The sequence below is a fragment of the Acipenser ruthenus genome, chromosome 22, assembly GCF_902713425.1.
Source record: "Acipenser ruthenus chromosome 22, fAciRut3.2 maternal haplotype, whole genome shotgun sequence".
NCBI classification, from domain to species: domain Eukaryota; kingdom Metazoa; phylum Chordata; class Actinopteri; order Acipenseriformes; family Acipenseridae; genus Acipenser; species Acipenser ruthenus.
Window position 1 is genome coordinate 30183572 of NC_081210.1, and position 23296 is coordinate 30206867.

Here is a 23296-nt window from a genome sequence, read left to right on the forward strand (position 1 = left end):
AATTAGTAGTTGTCTTATTTAATCATCGGCTATGGAGCTACACCAGCTTTCAAATATCAGCTAGAAACAGATTTTATTAAGCATCGTCAAACAGAGGGTGTTTAACTAGATTTAACCAAACCCCGGTTTAAAAAGGACTGTTAATTAAATACTCATTTGTAAAAAAAAAAAAAAAAAACCAAAAGAAACGAGGCAGAGCTCTCCATTTAGAGCCGACTTGAGAGTCGATAAAGGCAGCAGTGCTTAGATATCCAAACCAGAACGAGAACTCACAATGCCGTGCGTAAAAATCCACGAAGGAACGAAGGAACAGGCTTTACAGCTATAGAGATGTTTCATAATGTATTTCTCCAATCGGTATTTTATCAGCGCGTGAAAAATAAGTCATGGATATTTTGATATTGAGTTCTACTTCTGGTATGTATGTATGTATGTATGTATCTATCTATCTATCTGTCTATCTATCTATCTATCTATCTATCTATCTATCTATCTATCTATCTATCTATCTATCTATCTATCTATCTATCTATCTATCTATCTATCTATCTATCTATCTGTGTCTGTCTGTCTGTCTATGTATCTATCTATCTCAAACATGACATCGCATTTGTTTTTGTAAGTGCAGGAGTAAACTAGTGTAATTTTTCTTGTATTGATTGATGTATTAATAGAGTAAGGGAAAGGTAATGTACACCCTATGCGTAATAGCTGCACTATACTGTAAAGCACGCATTCACAAGTACATGATGGAAATGTCGCGTATCAAGATTATGAACACTTCTCAGTATTTATTTACAACGTCATTGCAATGCCATGTTTAATGCCCGGGTTCTGTACTCGACTTTAATGAAAAACTATTAAACATACAAAGAGAGCTGAATATAATCGTTTAAAAAACAAAACTTGCCTTGGTTTCTCTGAAAGTATAGCCCTGGTATGTCACAATGTGCAATTATACTAACAACACAATCAAGGAACAATGACTAGTAAATGTCACGCGGAACAGTGACGCTGATGTGTCTGTAAAAACCCAGATAGAACTAACTCCTTATGAACTATTATTATTATTATTATTATTATTTTTATTATTATTATTATTATTATTATTATTATTATTATTATTATTATTATTATTATTATTGAGGAGCAGTAGTAGTAGTCGTAGTAGTACAAATGTCGCTATTATAATTTATTCAAATAATCTCTTATTTTACAAATAAAATGGATGCAACAGTGACGTTTGTTTTTGGTTGTTTTCATTTTTATTAGTGCTAGTTTCAAACAATGCCGTGCTTTTTAAAAGACGTGTGAGTAACTATTTATATGGGCTATTTATTTAATGTTTAGATTTATTAACTTAAAGTGTGCAATCGCAGGAGTTTAATTATTGCTAGCCCTCTCGGAAACAACCCGGGTTTAAAACTGTTTTTCTTTTTTCTTTCTGTTTTGAAGTTATTACATGAATGACTGCTCTCAGAGTCACACACAGAACCATAACATTTCCATTATCATCGTGTGCTCTTCTAACTGGTTAATAATAGGCTTTATTTGTTTATCATAAATGCAGTTACTCCTACTACTACTACTACTACTAATAATAATAATAATAATAATGTTTCCGTTCAACAAGACACTGTTTGTACCGTTTTCTTTAGAGAGAGAGAGAGAGAGAGAGAGAGAGAGAGAGAGAGAGAGAGAGAGAGAGAGAGAGAGAGAGAGAGAGAGTACCATACAAAAACATACCCGAGCAGAACGTGTTGTCATGAGCGATGCGTGTAGCAGCATTTGGCAAGAGATTTGACGAAGTAATTACACATTTCACTGGTGAGAAAGCAGACCGCAGAATATCCGGCATTATAAAACCGCGTATTTGCATGTTGAGAACTACACTATGTGATGCCTAGTGGGAATAACTGTAAATTCGTGTATCAACAGGTACTTTTATATAACCATCCTTTTAATGGCATCCAACATACATGCTCTTTGCCATACGTTATAGCAGCATTGTGTAATTGTAAACCATTAGTTACCATCCATTTTAAACTCCTTTTAAAGTTTCCACATACTTTATTGGCATGCCAATAATACAATGCATTAGAGATGACAGCAGAAGAGACGTGGAATAAACAGAATGATATTTGTGTCAGACTCCTCTGTGCCTCTGGCCCTGCACAGGACGCTGTAAACACTGTAGCTATTACTAACACTTTTAAACACATTGGAACCATTCAGACCTGGAAGACTTTGAGTTGCAGCGCATTTCCAATGTGTCTTCTCTCTAATGGCTGTAAGCCCTAGCTTCCTCTCCTTCACTCTATGTATGCGGTTTGGAATCTAGTTGTGGCAGGTTATGTGATTTAGAAACAGCAGCGCTGGCATGTCATGTGTGCAGCTTAATCAACTGTCTCCTCCCTAATTATATACAGTACATGATTAAGATAGATTTAGAGCATGTATTTTGGCAATAGCTGCTTCACGGAGGAGTCTCGGGAGAGGGTAGCTCTCTGTTGGTCTAGTTTGCAAAAATAAAGACCTGTTTGTTCAGAGACAGCACAAAGGTGCCTGAGGATCAGCTGGTTACTTTTTACCTGCTATACTTGATAACCATGGATTTCAAATACTTGGTCATGCCTACTGTTAACATTAGCAAAGTGATCAATTCCTCCCCACTCCTTGGGTTGTGCAGAAATATATAAGAACATAAGAACATAAGAAAGTTTACAATTTTTGCTTGCTTGCTCGTTTGGTTGTTAGTAGCATATTGATCCCAGGATCTCATCAAGCAGCTTCTTGAAGGATTCCAGGGTGTCAGCTTCACAACATTACTGGGGGTTGGTTCCAGCTCTCTGGTCTTTGCTCAGGAAATGTATAGCTTTTCAAATACTAGCTTATAGATTCTTGGTAATCATTTCCAAAGTGATCCTGTACTGAGAATCAACAGTAACGATGACTCTATCATGTTTCATTTTAATACAATATGCATGAAAGTAAAATAACCCAGAAGACCCTCAGAACAGGTAAAGGGTAAAGTGATAATGCTGCCAGCTCCAATAAAAGGTGAATATTAAGCCTTGGTTATAACTTCTTTTCAATGAGTTTGTATAGTAGATGGAGTCCCGCATTCAGACAAGTCGAATACAATTAAAATGATATGCATATACAGTACATATAAATGTATACGCACTTGCATACACACACACGTATAGGAGCAATGATCAGAGGGCTTCAGAGCAAAGGCTTAATCCTTTTGTCAATAACAATCTCCATGATCTCTGAGGGGGAAATATATCACAGCCCCCAAACCCCAGGACAGATGTCCTGCTTTTCATCGCAAACAATCAGGGCTCAGCGCTGCGACAAAAGCACCCCGGCACTGCCTATTGACAGCGAGCTCAGGGGAGACCCATGAGAACCGGACAGGGGAGGCGCCCTACAGAATATGCTAACAGCCCCTCTCCCCTCCCCTCTCGCCCCTGCCAGGATAATTCCCAGGCACATAATTAATAGCTTTCACTTGCAGCTTTTTGCCCCTTTGCCTTTGATTCAAGTTGTTCATTAACATCGATTAATTTTGCCTCTGGCAATGAATCAGATGCCGCGGCCTTCTGAAAGGAGGTTTTTAACCGGATGGGTTTTTTTTTTGTTTTGTGGGTACTGGAGGTGTGAAGCTGAGTTAGAAGTGATCATTATCCTCCTGCCTGGAACAAGCTAACTGAGGTTAAGTCCTTGCACAAAGGAACCCCTTAATAAGCCAGCGTTAGCTATTTTACTGGTCATGAAAACCGCAGTGAAGGGGATTAGAGGAGCTGGCTGCCATCCTTTCCCGCACATATTAGGGTGCACAAAATGTCCTCAGAATCAAACCAAACAGAATGCAAGGAACAACAGCATGATGATTCCTGCAATCATTTCCCTTGACTGGTGTCTGGAAATGCAGAAGATAATTAGAGAAGGCAAAAAGAGCAACATACATTGGCAATGGTATATTGCAATAGGCAGCACAGTGTTTGCTCCAATTGGGCACAAAAAGAGAAACTGGGGTAACGGACCCCTTTGCCTCTGAATCCAAACACCCTCCAATATCACTGCTCAATGGTACCCATGCCCCTCCAAACACCCTCCAATATCACTGCTCAATGGTACCCACACCCCTCCAAACACCCTCCAATATCACTGCTCAATGGTACCCATGCCCCTCCAAACACCCTCCAATATCACTGCTCAATGGTACCCACGCCCCTCCAAACACCCTCCAATATCACTGCTCAATGGTACCCACACCCCTCCAAACACCCTCCAATATCACTGCTCAATGGTACCCAGGCCCCTCCAAACACCCTCCAATATCACTGCTCAATGGTACCCACACCCCTCCAAACACCCTCCAATATCACTGCTCAATGGTACCCAGGCCTCTCCAAACACCCTCCAATATCACTGCTCAATGGTTTCTCACCCTGTGCAGTTTTTCTGTAGATGAGATTTTGCGCCATCTTGTGGAAATGAGGCTCACTTAATTAAAACCTGGATTTGTATGCCTTGCATCATAGTCCCAAGTACCTATTGTTAAAAAAAAACACATACTAAAAAAAAAACAGTTTAATGTTGTAAAGAAACTCCTAATAAAGTCATGAGAACAAACGTTGCAATACTCTTTCTAATGTGCTGTAACCCTGATTGAACACCATGGAAGAGGCAGTCTTGCTGTGCAGGGCTCTCACGCAGAAATATGGGTGCAACCAAGACCACAGAGCAGCAGAGGGGCTTGGGCTGGGGTTGAAGAAGGTAGCAGTGAGTGATCCAGTTACAATATGTTATGCAGGAGATGTCTCAGTATTAAAGGGTGTTGGGACTTATTATTAATACATGCAAATGATAAAAGTTGCTAATTATATGTTTTGTTACTGTTTTAATATCGAGCTCCTAATAGACATTTATCTAAAAAGGTCATCACATCTCCCACCCCCCGCTCCTTGGGTTATTCATAAAAACTTAGTTAAAAAAAAAGATTACAGAGATCAGTGTACAAGTGTGGTCATGCTGGCTCTCTGTGTAAGTGACGTGACATCTGCCACATCTAAAACGCCTGTTATCTGATACATGTGGGGGGGGGGGGGGGGGGATCTTACCTAATCGTTAGTACACAGAGGGGCGCACTTGGAGGAGCAACAGGTATTGCACCAGATGTGCTTTAGTTGTCTCATTGACACACAGTAACCGAATGCTGCTTTGCTCTTTTTGTATTGATACAGGCTTTTTGTGCAGAGTTAACTTACAAAGGTAACTGTGCAGATCGGTGCCAGTCAATACCAACCCATGCACGCTCTTCTTTTTCTTGAAGTCTGCTGTGAGGTTTTGTCCCGTGCTTCGTTCTGCGTTATTGCAGTGCTGTTCTGATATAAGGCTCGCATTGTGTTTGAATTGAACTCTGAGTCTAATGGAGCACTGCTGGGTCGAGTGGACAGGGGAAACAGATCTGTTGAGAAGAGTAGCCGATGAATGCTAGCCTAGACTTGTGCTGGGATGAATCCAGCTGAGTCCCACGTTTTAATAAAGGTGCACTGAATGCAGGGAGAAAGAAGGAAGCCAACCAGAAACCAGAGTTAAAACATATGCTCTCCTTAAAAAATCTTTACACTAAAGGGAGATATTAACACTGAAACTGTTAATGTGAAATGTGGGATTAATAACGCTAATGACAGAAGATCAAAGACATCAGTCAAATACATCAAAGTGAAGTACCAGCACTGTTTACCTTCAATTAGCTCAGATACTAACAGCCTTGCAACAGCACCTTACAACTGCATCATGTCCTCTTGCTAAGTGTTGACTGGTGCATGGATTGCAGGGCAGTCTGGCTGTGGCGCACAGCACTCCACAGGGCTGCCTTGCTTGGGCCAGTGCTTTAGTGCGCAGTGATTGGAGGAACTTATTTTCCTCCATAGTTTAAACCTTTTTATTTTTTAATATCACGTTTAAAGAAAACTTGAATCACAGTGATGACACCTGATTGGCTGAACAATCCAAGGCCATATCTTGGGGGCTGCTGGCCTAAATGAATCTCTTTGTTTCTGATACAGAAAGGTGACCCATTTGACTTGTCTGTTTCCTTCAGACACTAAACACCGGCCAGGTGAGATAACTGAAAGGTCCTGCCGATTTCACTTCTTTATCTCAAAATATTTCATTCCCCCAAAAAAAAGACTCATTGAGAAGCAGAAAATACTATCGCTTTACAGTATTATTTTTATTTAAATGACGAATTATGTGTCACTTTGCGCGATGTGTTTCTTATTCTCTTTAACCAGCAGGGTGCCGCCCATGAAACTCGCCCGACTCTCTCTGTCAGTGGGTAAGTGTTTCATATGAGTCGTGGAACCCCCAGACAGTAAATACACAACACTCTGGTTCGTAGCGTTGGAATCCAGACGTTGATTAGCAGCTGGATGGCTGTTGTGTTGTATGCGTTGTGCAGTGATGATCATGGGAACTGTAATGCAATCCTTGTAATGGTAATTGAACCCCATTATCAGAAGAGAAGCACATTCAGTTTCGCAATAAATAAATAAATAAATAAATAAATAAATAAATAAATAAATAAATAAATATGGTTTGTTGTCTGGTATTTATTAGTATCACAGGTCTTCTAAAATACAGCTTTAATTAAAAAAAGAAAAAAAACACGTAGCCTACCACCATAATATGGTGTTTATTTTAATTACATTGTTTTTGTTATATTGATATTTACACTATACCAGTACCCAATAATTTAATTATTAAATAGCATTGTTATTGAAATTAAAAAAGAATACATTATTATTATTATTATTATTATTATTATTATTATTATTATTATTATTATTATTATTATTATTATTATTAATAATAAATTAATCATAAGAATAATGTATTTAATTTATATTCTATAGAAATGACATGTGCTCAATTGCCACGGTGTCATTTCTAATTCTTATTAATCAATTATAGCGCCTCCCCTGTTCTACATATTCAGTCTGTCTATTTCATATTGTTGAGGGGGAACACTTTCGTCTATTTTTATAATAGACGTGAAACAGGTTACAGAAACGTCTCGTTTGCCATGCCTAGACTACTGTATGCAAGGAAAGGATGGCCTTGTATAACACAGCATGCAAGCAGCAGCGGTCCTCCTCCGTCCTTTAATCTCTACAACACGGCCCGACTGACCCTCTGTAAACAAGCGAGCTGCGTTATTGACCTGTTAATTAGCGTCTGGAGACCAGGGCTTCGGGCCCCAAGCGTGTGTATTCGCGTGAGTCTGCATCCACCTGCACACAGTGACTAGCTTCAAAACATAAACATGGCGTGCCCGATAGAACCAGCTATACATTACAAAAAGCGACGCTGCGTGTAAATGGACAAACTAAGGTGCACACCTCGTTTACAAGGGTTCCCCGGTGCATGCATGCAATTAAAAACAGAACGTACAGGCAAATACATACAGGTCCCTCTAGCAGCACATGGTTAACGTCTAAGTAAGTAACTGCTGGAGATGCACAAACACAGTTACCCGATCCATACACAGATTCAAGGAAACCTGCTGTCAAATGCTTGTTTAATGAAAAGGTGAATTTGTTCATCGTTCCCACAAAACAAAAAGATATTGACTATAGGACCTTGCACGTGCCAGAATGGAGCTTGCTAATGACATTGTGTTGTTGTGGTTACAGGTCTTGTATTACAGTAGTGTGGCATATATGCCTGTCCTGAATGTATGGCCCCTAACGCTAGCTCTGGTTGTTATTAACTCTAATGCTGCTATGCCCTAAATCAGAGCCCTGCCCCACACGCCCCTCCAGCAGTATGTCATGTCAAGCTCTAGATGATTACACGTCGCCCGAATGTTTGGATGGAAATGTTGGGGGTGAGCCTGAGTGTTGTTAACTCCTGTAATAATTACCCTGTGAATGTGGCCTGTAGCAGGGCTTTTAATAGGCCTCCACACCAGACAGATAAAACAACCCGAGGACTGGCTTGAACGCGCTACACCTGTAAACACTGTCGTCTTTATCAACAGCAGGGGCAGAGCATCTCCCAAGGGAAGGGTAAACAACGTTATCAAAGTGGAAATACAAAGACACTCATCTTTACAGCTTTGTTGTTTTCTTTCCCCCTCTTCAAAGGGATTATATTGTTTCAATGAAGTGTTATTATGGAAAGGGTTGTAAACAAACCAGGCCTGGAGCCTTGCACCCTACATTTTCTGCCACAGCTTTGCTAGACGAGGGAGTGAGCCACGATAGCCTCTAATGAGGTAAAGTAAGAGAACGCTCCGCAGTCCTGATGTTTAAATGACTGGATACAAACTCCCTGCGGCAGGTGTCACTACTTGCCTGTTTGACTGGAATGATCAGTACTTAGCGGTTTAGGAAACAAGGCCAGTGAAACCCTCAAAAGTAAATCTCTGTTGACAGGCTATATTAAACACCATGCCAGTTTGAAATCCTCTTCATAGAGGCTGAACTGTTGAGCAGCAATTAACCACAACACCTTGGAAATCAAGGACCCCATTAGACACTGGGCCTCAAACAACAAAGACTTGAATTCCCAATGTACACACCGCTTCCCAGTCCTAATTACTGTCCAGTAGGCTGGTAATAGGATACAATATCCCAGGAATGTTGCTTTTAACAATAGACTTTACTCCCGTCTTTAAATGACTTCTGGTATAGAAACAGAAGAGAAACAGTTTGAAAGACAGGAGTTAATTCACTAGATGTCTCAGTATTTACTAAAGGCTGGGGCAAACACTTTGGAATAATGCTTAAAAGATATTGAAATGATTATGGAATGCATAAGCAACTCAGTAATGAATGCTAAGGGAGCATCAATATTTAGTATGAAGCTATAGTCAACTGTCTGGAAAAAGCAGTACCTGTAAACAATATAAAGAATGCCCACTAGGGACACTGTCTTCAGCTATGGCTGCTGTGTGAAAGCATGGCTAGGGCTTTGCTTGCATCTTGGTATATTTGTATACCATGTACAATTATCTCTTTAAAAGTTTAGCAAACTGGAAGAAAATCTCACCCAGGCTTGCCTATTCGTTTTAGTAACTTATTATTGATTTGACTTTAAAAGGGTTTGGACTTCTTTCCCTGTGTATTATTTGAATTGAAGCACACAGAGAACTCTGCCCAGTGCAATGCAATGCTTTATTTTGGAGTGGAAGCCAGGCTCCTGAACATACAGTCTTTATCAGGAACCCCTATATTGTTTAGAACCCCTTTCTTATAGTGAAATGGTTCATTTTACAGTAGAACTAAGCTCAGTATATGATTCTAAAGAAGAGCTATGGAATCCATGCATTTATATAAAATACTTACTACCCATTTTGTGTTATTACGTTCTGTACTTTTTCGCTTGGTTGGAAACGTGGATATTTGAAATGCCTCTTATAAAACCAAATAAAATGAAAACAAATATATATTATTTTTCCCTTGTGATTTATTGGAACAATGCACACAGTAAGATGCCACTCATCTCCACACAGTGGAGTTAAATATATGCAGCACAAATAAAACAGTGTCTTGTTTAACAAGAAGTTCATTTTACAGTCTATACACAAGAGCTTGTATACCGGTTACACAAGAAGCAGTCTTTGGTCATACACTAGCTGATCAAGAATAAACACTTAGTCCATTGAATTATTAAGGCCACCATTGAAACAATGTATCAAGTCCTGCGCGTTGCGCTTTACTGTGACCAACAGTCTTCCTCGTCCACGGAGATGAATTCGTCTTCTTCCTCCTCTCCACCGGTGGAAAGATGATCATCGTGCCCTTGCCCGTCGCTTTTGGCCAGGCATGTGTCGGCTGAGCCAACCGATGTGCCTCCCTGGATCTTCCTCCACCGGGTTCTCCTGTTCTGGAACCAGACCTTTACCTGTGTCTCGGTGAGTCTGAGCGCCGAGGCCAGGAGGACCTTCTCGGTGCCGGTCATGTAGCGCTGCTTGCTGAACACTTCCTCCAGCCTGCGGAGCTGTTCCTCGGTGAAGATGGTCCGGATCCTCCGGCAGCTCCTTCTAACGTAGTTCTTTCTGGACACGAGTTTTCTGTCCGGTTCATATCCTGATAAAAGAAGAAAACAGATTCGAATAACATTAGAATGATAACAGAAGAAAGAGTGCATGCGCATTGCAAGTCAATGTACAGCCACATGCACTTTACAAACTCCGGGAGAGTCAATCAGCAACGTGTCGCTGTGGTTCAGTATAAACATATAAAACATGAGTTTCAGATTAACGCGTAAAACAAGAACCAGTTTCTTACCTTTGTTGTACATGAGCTGGTTGCGGGTGTCCTGGTGCAGCGCCTGTGGCCGGTAGCCCATACAGTAAGGGGAGTAGGCTGGGCTCTGACGCGGGTATCCAGGGATCCACATTGGCACAGGAGGGCTCGGGGTGCCAGGATAGGTCTGCACCTGCTTGACGCAGGGCTGGGGGTCCCAATACCCCGCGCCTGCTTTGGGGTGCACAAGATCCCTGGGGGGCATGGAAAGAATGGACTCGATGCTGAAGGAACTCCTGTGGATGTGGCCGGGCTCCGGGATCTTCGTAGACGGCAGACAGGTGGTCTTCAGCATGCATGTCGAATATGGAAGCGTGGAAGGGTAGGATGGTCCGTTTAGGAAGCCTGCCTCCATCCTGTTGCGGCGTAGTTTGAAGGTTTCAATCACTAGTAGGGAAGATCCTTGGGTAGGGCTAACAGTAGCAGCAGTAGTCGTAGTAGCTAGCAGCTCTTCTGTGGAGTGAATGTGCCTCTATCTCCAATGGGCCGGTTTATATACCTCTGCGTACTGAGCTGCAGAGTGTACCCGGGGGGGGACGGACACTTTGAAGAGATTAGCATTAAATGGGATCACTTGGTGGGAGCTGTGTTTCAGATTGTGCTAATCGGTCAAATCGGGGGCGATAACGTTTCAGTGAAGGCTAAAGAGGTTTCAGAAGCATGGCGTCGATGAAGTGAGAATATGTCAAATAAAAAATAAATCTGTTTCATTCCCTTTGTATAGGTAATGTATCACTTGACAAAGGAGCCGTTTCATTAACACGTAAATTTATAATCGCCACAAAGAGGAGAATTTATGAAAATTACAAAAACACGCATTGCTTTAAAAGTATTAGAAACGCTACAGAAACTCTACATGTTATAAAACGATGGGGTTTTTTTTACGATGCATATACAGAGCTTATATAAAGTATACTAATTTTAAATCAAATGAAACCAATTACAATGTTGTGCTGAAGCAATATTTATATATTAACTATATAATCGGTGCATAATCAGACCAAAAAAGCAGATAATACATGAAATAAACAATTTAAATATCACTTGATTTAAAAGTTATTTATTTTCTAAATAAAGTAACATTTTTGCTTTATTTACAGTTAAGCTTTTATTTATGTATTTATTTATTTTACTAAAAGTTGTTCCGCATATTAATTGTGTTTTATTGAATTGTGCATTTGTTAAACTTTCAGCACAGTGGCATTATAGGTAAACGTCCGTAAATTAAAAGAAAAAAAACGAAATAAATAGGATAACAAACATGTATATATGTTTTATTAACACCACGTCTAAAAAGTGTTTTATACGAGTTTATATTGTGTCATTGACGTCATGTCACGAATAGAACATTTAATAAGAATAACGATTCCATGTCTGAGAAGTGTATGTTATAATGTGTGTAATGTAAAATATAGCGCTGTACACATAAACAGAGACCATACCAAGCATTTTGTTTGGTTTTATTCTCATTCAAGTTACACAAACAAACAATGCCGGGTTTGTGTTTTAGCTGTGTATTTTTCCAGAGTTTTTGTTAATTATAAAAGGGAACATTGTAAACGCAAATTTTGATAATCAACTTAGTGTTTGTTTAATTGTTTGAGAATACACTTCAGACGCGCACACGCACGCACACGCACACGCAGTCAGACAGTACACAGAAATACAGCATGTGCAAAATCTTCTGCGTAAGACTTCTGTTTAATTATTTAAAATTGTGATTACAGTATAAAAGACACAGGAAAAAAAACTGTTTTCTATCAGTCTAGTAATATTAAAAATCAGGAAAAAACAAGTACACTGTACACAGGCAAGTCATAAACAACAGCAGCGATGACAATCCCTTTTATTAGAAATCTAATCCTGTCTGATGGACCCCTAGAGAGAACTCTTGTTTGGTTTCGATTCGGGGATTAGCCTAACATGTGCCTGAGTCTTACCCCGAGGCTCAGTGGACCTGCCCCGTAGCGGTAGAACGGTGCAAATTGGTACATGCAACATTATAGAGATCCCGCAATCACGAAATACATTGTCCCAGATTGTGACACTGTTAAATAATGGGGTTTTGGCGTCATACATCTGCAGCCTATATTATTTTAATTTTTTAGCAGGTCCGCCACAGTAAAACGTTATTTTAACTTAATACAACTTAATCATTTAAAACATTTAAGCAAACAGTTTGATAGTAAAATACTGCCTATTAAGTTGTTATGGGTTTATGTTTAAGAATTAAATTTAATAGCAGTATTTGTAATATTGTATGTAATATTTTACAGCATTCAAAATCCTACTTGAGAATATATTTTGGGTGGGCACAAAGTCAAATAAATAGGCTAAACTGTGTTTAAAAATCTCTATTTATGTTTGATTATTAAAACATATTAAATTTACAGCCTATTACAGATCGTTTGGTATTATTATATATTGTATGTAGGCCTGCTATTTATTAATAATCTTTATATTCTGCGGTCTGTAAAAAAAAAAAAAAAACCTCAACATGAACTTAGTGTTTCTTGTATATTCGTCGCTGTTGCGTTATTTTGGTGCATATCAGAGTTATTCTGTTTGGTTTAATTCTGCATTCATATATCAAGAGTATTAATAAACAAGGTCATTCCTTTGCTCTGATGCAAAGCTTCGCTCATAAATGATTGACATAATTATTGGCCACCCCACCCCCTATCCAAAGAAACAATATGTCCTGAATGAACTAAGCTACTCCAAACACGGCCTTTGTCACAATCTCATTCTTGACTTTTGGTAATTCATGGCCGATAAGTAGGCATGCATGCAGGTTTAGGATTTGAGGAACACGTTTCATTATAATAACTATGGACCTTGACTTACTGCAGATCAAATTGATTTCCATTATTCTGGTTAAAAGTTTTTTTTTTTTCTTTTTTTTTCTTTAGCTGGAATAATTCGACAGGTGTCCAATACTGAATAACTCCACTCGCCCCAGCTTCAAACGCGCTTCACTGATTGTTTAAGAGTGAATTGAGAGGGGCAGGGAGGCGCTCCACAGCACCGAGGCTTTGTCAAGGCTTCCCGCTGCCTACACAGTGAAGGGAGGTGCTGTAGACAGGCCGCTGTGGGCGGTAACAATGCCCGCTCCCCGTGGGTCTCCGAGGATTGCTAAGGAAAGGAAGTGACTGCCAGTCTTTACAATATGCCCTGCAGTCCAGTCCACAGGCGCACGCAGTATTGTCCAGAAAGATATTTAGGGTGTACTGCAAACTGCGACCGCTTGCTCAGTACTGAATGATTACATTTCAGTTCGATTAATCAAGTCAAATATATGTCTGGTTTCACAGGCTAAAATAATAAATGATTGCAAATATATATTTATACACACACACACACACAGCTGTAGTTATATACGCGCAAAGAGATATTCTTTTTAGTTTCCCTCTACTAAGAATAAATGTCCCGTTAAATATGTATTGCACTTTGGGTACGAGGCCAATAACCGATTAAGGGAATTCGACCCAGTATCACAATACACTAAACCATTATAGTGACTCTGAGGTACAGCTGTGGTTTGAATGCCACCATCTATATATTGGGAACATAAGCTAAATGGGTACATTTTGAATGTGTACTAAAAACAGTGTATATTGATGCAACACAACATGGGACATGATAAGCGTATCATTATTGCTTGAAAAAAAGTTATTGTATTATTGCTTGAACAAAAGTTATTGTATTTCTTGCTCTTATTGTATTACTTGTATTGTAACACTTAATGTATTTGCTTACGATTGTAAGTCGGCCTGGATAAGGGCATCTGCTAAGAAATAAATAATAATAAATAATAATAAATAATAATAATTATTACATTGCTAGCTGCGACTCCAGATGTTTACTGTTACTTCAAAACCATTTAAATCGCCGAGCAAGAGCCTACCTGAGTCCAGGTATTGTCATTGCTGCCCTCTGCTGTTAATATTGAGCACAATGAAACTGTGCCTCGTTATAGAAATGTGACTCTGCTAGTACTGCTACCAGTAATAATAATATCGCTGCATTCTCAAATGTAATACATACACTGGAAAGAGGAACGTGGCTCGTTTCTTTTCTTTGCACATCTGTATGGGATACACGATAAGATTAACACAAAGTCAAATCCTGGTTTTGTGTATGTTTGTGTTTAAGGAGTGGATGCACGCGCGTCAAGACGAACATGTCTTATTAGGACTGCCTTTGTCTATATCATTTATAACCCTATTCACCCAAGGTTAACGAGGTATAAATCGATTTTCGCAGTTCCTTAATTTGCCTGATTGCGCAGGTGGCTAAAAAAATGGAGGCCTGAATTTGTGCTAATGCTCAATGAATAATGAATTTGTGCTAATGCTGTAACAATGGCTCGTTAAGATGAAAGAGAACATCTAAAGGTTCTCCCCTCTGCCTGTTCACAAGGGCATTAGAAATGCAGTAGGGTACTAATACCTTTCCAGAACAGCAAACTACACTAAAGCACCCGCTATTCAAGGACACTGCAGCGCGCAAAGCTATTGCCACATGCATCATTAAATCAATCCAGCGATATCATAGTTGTATTTCTTATCGAATTACGTCACGCTATAAGCAATATGCAGGCATCTCAAAAATACACCGCCACCCACAGCCTCGAATCATGCCTGCTACCCATAAATACATTTCAGCTTCGGAAAAGAGCTGGTTAGCACCAAATTAAACACACACACACACACACACACACACACACACTCCCTTTCTGCACCTGCGCGGAAATGCAACCCTTATAATGTGCACAGCAAAACATTACACAACAATTTGAATTCGTTTGTTAGTAATAGGTCTTTATTTATCACAGAAAGTCAAATTCATCAAAGCGAACAAAGGCCCCTTTTTACAAATCGAAACACAATACAAACAGGTCAGCACATGTTCCTTTATATCGAGCTGGCTACTGCTAACGCGCAGCGGGACACTCACGATTGAAAAGGCTGTACAGTACACAGTCAGTACTGATACCAATGCCCGTGACCTGTATAAACATGCACAGCAGATTTCTGGACTCTAGTCTAAAAACACTTGCACAAGCGTGCCCTCTGCTGCACTTCCATGGTACTGAGTTCTCGGTTTTTTTTTTTTTTTAAGTTCACATACAAATATTTAAATATAAATGTTGACAATGATGAGAAAAAAGAAGAAAACTACAATTATAGACACCGACATGAACTTTGTATTTGTTTTATTCTGATAATGTAAATAAATACATTTCTCCACCTCCAGCATGTTATCATCTTGTGACCTGAATGACTAACAATCCAGGATTCCTCATGTTTATTAATATGCAGTATTTCTTATTAAAAGGAGCCTGCTTTCAATAAAGACCATCTGCATGGCTTCACAAGCCATTGAAACAGTTATGGAAGACCAGGCAACACACATCCTCTTATATGAGGACACAACTATTCATTTCCATTCTGCACAATGTATAAATCAGTGTCACTTTTAAAGAGTAAAACAGTCTCCCCCAATGCATCCTCTGTTGAAACACTTGTCTAAGTTTCTCTAATACTCTAATAATATAAATATTAAAACAAGCCCCGTTCTTTCTTGAAAACCAAAAGGCACACTTTAAAAGAAAATGGATACAATCCAAAGCTTCTGTTTTTTCGTTTGCATTCCATGCTACAGTATTTCCTTACATATACAATGCAGCGATCACCTGCTTTACCCTCAAAGACAGCAAACGAGCAATCAGATAATTCCCTTAGTTTCATCAAAGCCCATTACACTTAAAAAAACAACAACAACACAGTAACAAAAATGACTTTAAAAACTTTCACATAAAGACCCTTGGATTAAAACAGTGTCTGAGCATTCTCTCATGCCAGCACACTGTTACAATTGAACATCTTGTGTATCGTTGTTGTGTTAGTTTTTCCCTGTTGATTTCTCCTGTCATGATTCTTCATCACCTGTTGTGTCTTGAGGTAGATGACCCATGAGCGGTACCCTACCTGTCATAACACTGAATACAGCATACCAGCTCTCACCATAATACATACAGATACGTGGAGAGGTCAGCTGTTTCTATCAGCAAAGTGACCCTGCTGAAAAACTCACTAAGCAACTCGTGCTTTTGTAACAAAATTGTTTTACTAGTTAAAACGCACTCGACTCAATAAAAAATCTTGCACACAAATGCTGTCGCTGTTGCAGGACAAAAGCTTGCACACCAGACTTTAACACTGTGCTGCAGACTTCCATCCACACCGTCTCCATTTCGCAGAAGGGTAACATTTTAAAATGAGTGCATCCACAGGACACAGAGCTGTAGCTTCTGCTCACTGTGTCTCCTAGAGGGGGCTGCTTGTAGAGTTCCAGCACAGTTCTTTGGCTTCTTCCCAGTTTGAGTTTATCCCAGCCTGTAACTCGCAATGATGAATTTCCAGGTAAAGAAAAAAAAAAAAAAAAAAAAAAATGAATCTGGCTGTATTGGTGTTTCCCCACAGTGAGCACAGATTTCATGATTTCTGTAAATAACTGTAGAAAAAAAATGATACATTCTTCTGCTTTAATAAGTAAATCGTGAAATATCTATTTTTAGAACATGATACAATGAAATGCTCTGGGACGATTCACGGGGAAACACTGCAGTCTTGTTACAGATCTACAATGGTAGTATTTTAACTCACTTTATATTGCACAAGAGAGGAGTCTACATACGTTTATATATGCACGCAGGTACCATAATTCAATACAAGCGATTGTCTTTAAAAAAAAAATATATATATATATATATATATATATATATATATATATATATATATATATATGTATGTGAATATGTTTAAGCATGCAAGCTCCATCTGCCATGGTCTGGAAAAAAAAAAACAGAACTATGAAGACGATTCTGTGCACAAGGGTTTGCAGCTGGATTATGAAAAAGATTCTGTGCATGAGGGTTTGCAGCAGCACTATAAAGAAGATTCTGTGCATGAGGGTTTGCAGCAGCACTATGAAGATTCTGTGCATGAGGGTTTGCAGCAGCACTATGAAGAAGATTCTGTGCATGAGGGTTTGCAGCTGGATTATGAAGAAGATTCTGTGCATGAGGGTTTGCAGCTGAAACTGGTTTATGCACCTTCGCGTTTTTGCAGTGTAGCTTTACATAAATATTGTGCAAATACAGGCAGAACTCCAACCAGTCTGTAGCCTAACGAAAGTCAATTGATGATCCCATTACTCGTGAGAGTGCAGACTGGCTTTCAGAGTAGTCATTCCCTGCTGCTGTGAACAAAGAGACACTCGCTAACAAAACATCCAAAGCAGACCACCATGCCCTAGAACAGCTAATTAATCTAGATTTGATCTCCCAATAAAATCTAATAAAATACAAATAGGTTCACATTGAGCATTGCCTTGGAAAACATGAGGGCAAAGTCAAAAGCTCATGATGCAGTATTTCATAACCCAGCGTCTACTGCCAGGTTCAATAATAATAATAATAATAATAATAATAATAATAATAATAATAATAATGATGAGGATAAATTCATTGTATCAGTTCAGATACTGCACTGCTCTCAGCAGGCTGTATATATTCCAGCTTCCTACTCCAGCAGGATCGACTCTCCACAGACCTGTATTAACAGAGAAGAGATTCCTCATGTGCTCAGCATTAGGAGGGTCTCCTGAGCTCTGCACCTCTGATCAGCTCAGCAGGCACCACGGGGTCTCATTGAGGTCACAGTCCAGCAGGATATTGATCAGTGTGCATGGAGCCCCGCTGATTGTGAGCTCCCTTTTAGAGTCCACACTGTATCGCAGCTTGGACAGCCCCCCTTCTCTGTCCACTTTGAACTGCTCCTGGCGGGGAAAAGGATTACATGTTAATGTTTAGAGAGACACAAAACACACACTGCCCAGCAAAGCGTTCGTAGTATAGGAGATCTTACTGAAGCGGCAGTCAGCTCCAGTCCATCTCTAAACTACAGCGTTTGTGAAATCCATGCACGCACTACCATAAAAGAATCATTTTACCCGATTCTCGGTGGGTAAAGACTACTGGTTCATTTGTTTCAAAGATTTATTGGCACAGATGTACAACACAAAGAACCTACTATCAGGGTGACGATCACGGTTAGTAAGTAAATGTCTTCATACAGTTACCTGCTTATTGTCTGAAAGCATGTGGTTTTGTCATTGATCTAATGCCTAGATATGTATGAACTGTATGACTTTAAATAAAAGCAAGATGGAGCCACAGTGATGTAAGCTGGTGGCCAAGACTCTCAGTTACTGTGCTGGTGTTCACCAGTATCCTTCATGTCTGCTGCATGTTTCTCAGTTACTGTGCTGGTGTTCACCAGTATCCTTCATGTCTGCTGCATGTTTCTCAGTTACTGTGCTGGCTCTCACCAGCAGCCTTCATGTCCGCTGCATGCATCAATCAGAATGCACAAGCTCAGCAGTGAGAGCGTGCAGTGTGAGTGCACAGTGCTGTAGAAAGCAGCTGGGTGGAGAGGGATTTGTACCTGTTTCTGTGAGGCCACTCTCTTCTGGTCCCTCTTCCTCCACGCCGGGTCGTGTAGGTGTCTGAATGTCTTGTACCCGGTCGTTATTCCTGTAGGCCTGAAGAGCTACATTGAGAACACAAACACAGAGCATTAGGATTAGTGAGCAGACAGACGCTGGGTTTAAGATACCGTGCAGCGATCCTACCACCCCATTCTCCCTGTGGATTCACTACAACGACCACACCTGAAACCTAAAACTGCCTTTCTGCACAAAGGAAGAAGATCTGCTGCACGGGGAGGGGGCTCCACAGTGCTGTGGCAGCACAAACCAGCTTAATCAGTTTAAACAGGAAAACTAAGGGCAGGGCAGTTCTGTTGCATGCACTGTAGTTTCTTGATCCTAAACATGAACACTCAATAGTAAACACTGAACTACATTCAGATGTTTTGTAACTATGTCTTTTACTAGAGATATAGCCGGTATTCTGAAGAAGTTTCTGAGCAGAATGAAGGCTTGCAGATTACAGTAAGCCCCCGGGGTCACCTGCAACCCTGCTGCTTTTAATCTTCTGTAGAACTCGTCGTCCTCTCTGCCCCAGCCCCAGAAGCGGTTCGACATCCCATTGCACTGCAAGAGAAGCACAACAGATCCAATCACGCAGCACAAACACACACTTACTCATGCACGACTGCATTTCAGGGATGGCAATAAGACTCCCATTGCATAGCAGTGTGATCCATTCCTGGTTTTACTAGCGAGTTTAGTAACACACACCTGAGCTCGTTACCTATACACTGAGGCTAATGAAGCTCGTAATAAAAACGTGGAATGGGTGAAACTGCAACTGCTCTGCAATAGGGGTCTTATTTGCATCGCTGCATTTTTATATACTGTGGTGCAATTCATGAATTAGACATTTATAACACAAAAGAACAATACTCATTTTACAAGATGAGATGTATCTGACTGCATGTCTTTCTTCATGAGAAAAGACAATCTCTTCTTCAGTTTGTGCTGAAACCTCCAGGGGTGTAAGAAGCAGCATTTGGAGCTGTTTTCGCTTCTCTTCCGATGCGCTTGGCCTGGCCGTGCCTTACCATTTGGTAATGCTGCTTGGTGAGGAGCAGAATCCCCCCCACGTATGTCTTGTAGTGGTAGAGGGGGTGCAGCTCTGGGGACGCGATGTGGAACGGGCCCTGATCTGGAAACCCATAGTCCAGATCCTCATTGAGTGGCAGCAAGTCCACATCGTGCATGGCAATGTAATCCGTGTCGTTCCCACTCTCCAGAAATCCAGCGTTTATCAGGGAAGCTCGATTGAACCTGAACCAAAAAATAAATAAATAAAGCAACGCTGAGAACTTCATATTGGAAAACCCATCATGCAACATTACACAGTAATGAGATAGAGTGGAAAGCAATTTGAAATCTCTTCGCTTCCCAGAACCATTTCAATGCAATTTCTACAACAGGGACGGGAATTAGATTTCTATTGAACTGCAATTTGAGACGCAGCCACAGTTTCTAGGTAACAAGCCCAGGTGTGTATGACTAAGTAAAGAGTAAAACATGGAATGGATCACACTGCTATGCAATGGGAGTCTTACTTGCATGCCTGTTATTGGGACTCTGACAGTACGAGTTGGAACACGGACTGTGGGAATTCACTCCGGCCCAGTCACTTTGCAGGATGAGGTGCACAGAGTCAGTGGGATCTGAAAGCAATGTGTTCAGCAGACAGCCTAAACCCAGCAGGATGCCTCACCTGTAATGATCTACCTGGTTGATCACAAAGATCTTGTGTCGTACTTTCAGCTTGTTTAAGAAGGAGTGCATGTAGGGCACAAAGACCATGAGCTCCTCAAAGCGCTCTCTGAAAGGGATGAGGAGGGCCAGTTTGTGAGGACCCCAGGAAGGGTCGTCTGTTGCGCTGGCCTGTCTCTCTGGGGGGCAGGGCTGACGGGGCAGGGTGCCGTCCTCGACACCCCTCCTGGGCACCTCGCCCGAGCAGCTGAGCTGGAGCCACAGCAGAGAGGCAAAGCCGATCACCACGCAGACACAGAAGAGCTTGAAGATGGAGCACTTTCTGGACAGGACGCCGAAAAACACACGGGACCTGATAATCAACAACAAAGGCAAAAGAGATGCTTGGTGAAAGACACTGGTACATTTGTAAAAGTTCAGATTCCACTGTTAGGTGTAGCTCCTCGGGGGACTGGCTGGGGTGGGGGTGGGGGGCATTAGGGCAGACCAATAACCCCATGGCTTGCCATTAGCCTATATAGAGCCCCTCTTGAAACTTGGCTACAGCACTTGAAAGTCATGCAGCAGTGAGAGTATGCTAAACATTACTGATTTCGAATGCCCAGCTCACAGACCAAGAGATCTGAATAAAGCTGACACAATCGCATGCATATCAGATCAGTCTTTACTAGGAGCATGCAGCACAAGCACACCGATGAAGCAGACTGTTACTGTGCTATGGACTATTACGGATTAGGGTTTCTCAATGGTAAAGACGATCCTTTTCACTCAGTCAGGGCAAGACAATTCAGACCCCCCCCCCCCCCCCCCCCCAAAAAAAAACAGTCTAGTACCACCAAAACACAATTAAACACTTACAATCTTACAAGACTTCTATAGACGAATGTGATGAATTTATGATGCATGTTGCAGTGCAAATCAATCAGGTGCTACTGTCTTATGCAGACCTGCATTTAATTAAAGGTGTAGCTTTAGTCTGCATATTCTCTTATTTTCTTCAATGCTGGTGTAGTTTATAAGCCCTGTTAAATCTGTGTATCTGTGTTTTAGGGCTGGCACTCCCCTCAGTTGCATACCTTCATGATTTGCCTATCTGCATTCAAACAGAGCTTGCTTGCCTGCAGTACCCTGTTTTATCTCTTATCAGTTTCAGGTTATCTGTTGAAATATTCCACATATTCAAAACAGTCTTTGGCTTTGCTGGGTTTTCATACATCTCTTCTTGCACATACAATGAACACTGCTATTTGTACTGTCTGTGTGGACTGGATATTCTGCAAAGACAAGTCCCTGTAAATGCAATAGCAGCTGGAATCAATCCCACCGGAAACATGTCACATGAGTAATAACATTAACTGAAATATTACGTTTTAGTTTCCGTATCTCAATTTGTAGCAGCACACACCATGCCATTAAAAACACAATTCCAGAATGTCAGCTGCTTCTAAATTAGTTCTGTGGCTGTGAGGCGGCCAGTTCTATGCTTACTTACAAACGCTGCTCTTGTGAAGAACTGTTCTATGAGTCTGGGAATCTGTTATCCACAAAACACACAGGCACGGCGTTGAATTAGCGTGTTGCACGGTACGTAGAGGACGTGACACGTTTCAGAAACTAAAATCGAAGAACAATTCCGTATCACTCCACACACAACACAATCATGTTTCTGTATGGTTTCTCTTATATCGCGTCTACAATTCTTTTTCAACGAAGCGCCCCCTACTTTTATTTAAATTGAGTAATCCGTACGAGGAAGTTCAGTTGAAAATGAATGCATTTGCCTTACCGGTTCTCCTCCTTGAAATAAAGCACAGGTTTTCTTCTAGACGAGTGCATCATCTTCAAGGCTGTGTGATTCCCTTGAGGAGTGTGTCTTTTCAAATCTGGTTAATAATGATGCCACTAGATCCCGACTGTTATTCTGTATTCTCTACACATCCTGTGAAGACGCTCATCGCGTTTCCGTTCCTTCGATTGCTCTGTCCATCTTCTCTTTACTCGGATTAGCTCCCTTTTTATTTTACTGTTAGTTGTTTTTTGTGTCCCGCTTGTATTTTTCTCAGCCCCGTTATCCATAAACGTGTAACATTTCCCAGCCGGTCTTTACTTTCATGTATATCGCTTTCTTTCTAATAAATCTTAGTTGCTCGCCAGCGTTTCTTTATTTTCCTAGCGATCACCTTTGAACAACTACACATACGGTATTGCAGATTAACGATCCCAATCCGAGAGTCCACACGAATCAGATGCTTCCCCAATAGCAATATAGAAACATATCACTAGGAGATTTTAATTTTTTAAAAATATCTAATTTCTTGGGTTATAAAAAACATTAAAATACTTTAATTATCGTTTATATTCACTCTGAGTCGTTAAAATCAGCAATTTTACACGCTGGCTGTTTTCAAGCCAGTTCAATTTGTACAGCGGCCCTACCCGGAAACCTAGTACACTGAATACAGGTTCCGACTAGCTACCCGGACCGTAATTAGAATTGCACTGCAATGCCGATACATTGTTTCATTGCAATCGGCGGTGAGGTTACTAAAGCTACATACAATAACAAGAGAGAACGACTTGTTACAATGTAAACCAGTGACAATAAGGGCATCGGATCTGACATGAACACAATACAGCCATACCGTGGGGTATGTCCACTGCATTCCGCTCTGTATGGGACATATACAACGTGTTGTATATTACAC

At 40.6% G+C, this 23296-nt stretch overlaps 2 protein-coding genes across 3 annotated transcripts; both read right to left on the reverse strand.

The window, feature by feature from the left end:
* Positions 1-9486: 9486 nt before the first annotated feature.
* LOC117431739 (homeobox protein not2-like) lies at positions 9487-10821 on the reverse strand. The gene is made up of 2 exons (XM_034053038.3): positions 10314-10821; positions 9487-10112 (listed from the first exon to the last, which is right to left on the reverse strand). Exons 1-2 carry the CDS (start codon positions 10684-10686, stop codon positions 9739-9741), a joined length of 747 nt encoding a protein of 248 aa, XP_033908929.2. The 5' UTR covers positions 10687-10821; the 3' UTR covers positions 9487-9738.
* A 6303-nt stretch (positions 10822-17124) lies between these two features.
* LOC117431368 (beta-1,4-galactosyltransferase 7-like) lies at positions 17125-23051 on the reverse strand. 2 transcript variants are annotated; one of them, XR_004548675.3, is made up of 7 exons: positions 22378-23051; positions 20593-20943; positions 19925-20150; positions 19371-19454; positions 18845-18949; positions 17951-18176; positions 17127-17597 (listed from the first exon to the last, which is right to left on the reverse strand). XR_004548675.3 is itself a non-coding variant. In XM_034052226.3 (6 exons), the coding sequence occupies exons 1-6, from the start codon at positions 22428-22430 to the stop codon at positions 18021-18023; spliced, it is 975 nt and encodes a 324-aa protein (XP_033908117.3). In that variant the 5' UTR covers positions 22431-23051; the 3' UTR covers positions 17125-18020. The 2 variants fall into 2 exon arrangements, 1 of the variants encoding a protein (XP_033908117.3); XM_034052226.3 differs by having other exon boundaries at positions 17125-18176.
* Positions 23052-23296: the final 245 nt, after the last annotated feature.

What these genes read in the sequence shown, in the direction of transcription:
- LOC117431739 (XM_034053038.3), bottom strand. Translation starts at nt 10,686, where the DNA reads ATGGAGGCAGGCTTCCTAAACGGACCATCCTACCCTTCCACGCTTCCA. An exon ending in CCAGCTCATGTACAACAAAG is followed by an intron (nt 10,113 to 10,313) that starts GTAAGAAACTGG and finishes TTCTTTTATCAG; the next exon opens with GATATGAACCGGACAGAAAA.
- LOC117431368 (XM_034052226.3), bottom strand. Translation starts at nt 22,430, where the DNA reads ATGATGCACTCGTCTAGAAGAAAACCTGTGCTTTATTTCAAGGAGGAG. An exon ending in CCAAGCAGCATTACCAAATG is followed by an intron (nt 19,455 to 19,924) that starts GTAAGGCACGGC and finishes CTTCTCTTGCAG; the next exon opens with TGCAATGGGATGTCGAACCG. An exon ending in TAAAAGCAGCAGGGTTGCAG is followed by an intron (nt 18,950 to 19,370) that starts GTGACCCCGGGG and finishes TTCTCAATGTAG; the next exon opens with CTCTTCAGGCCTACAGGAAT.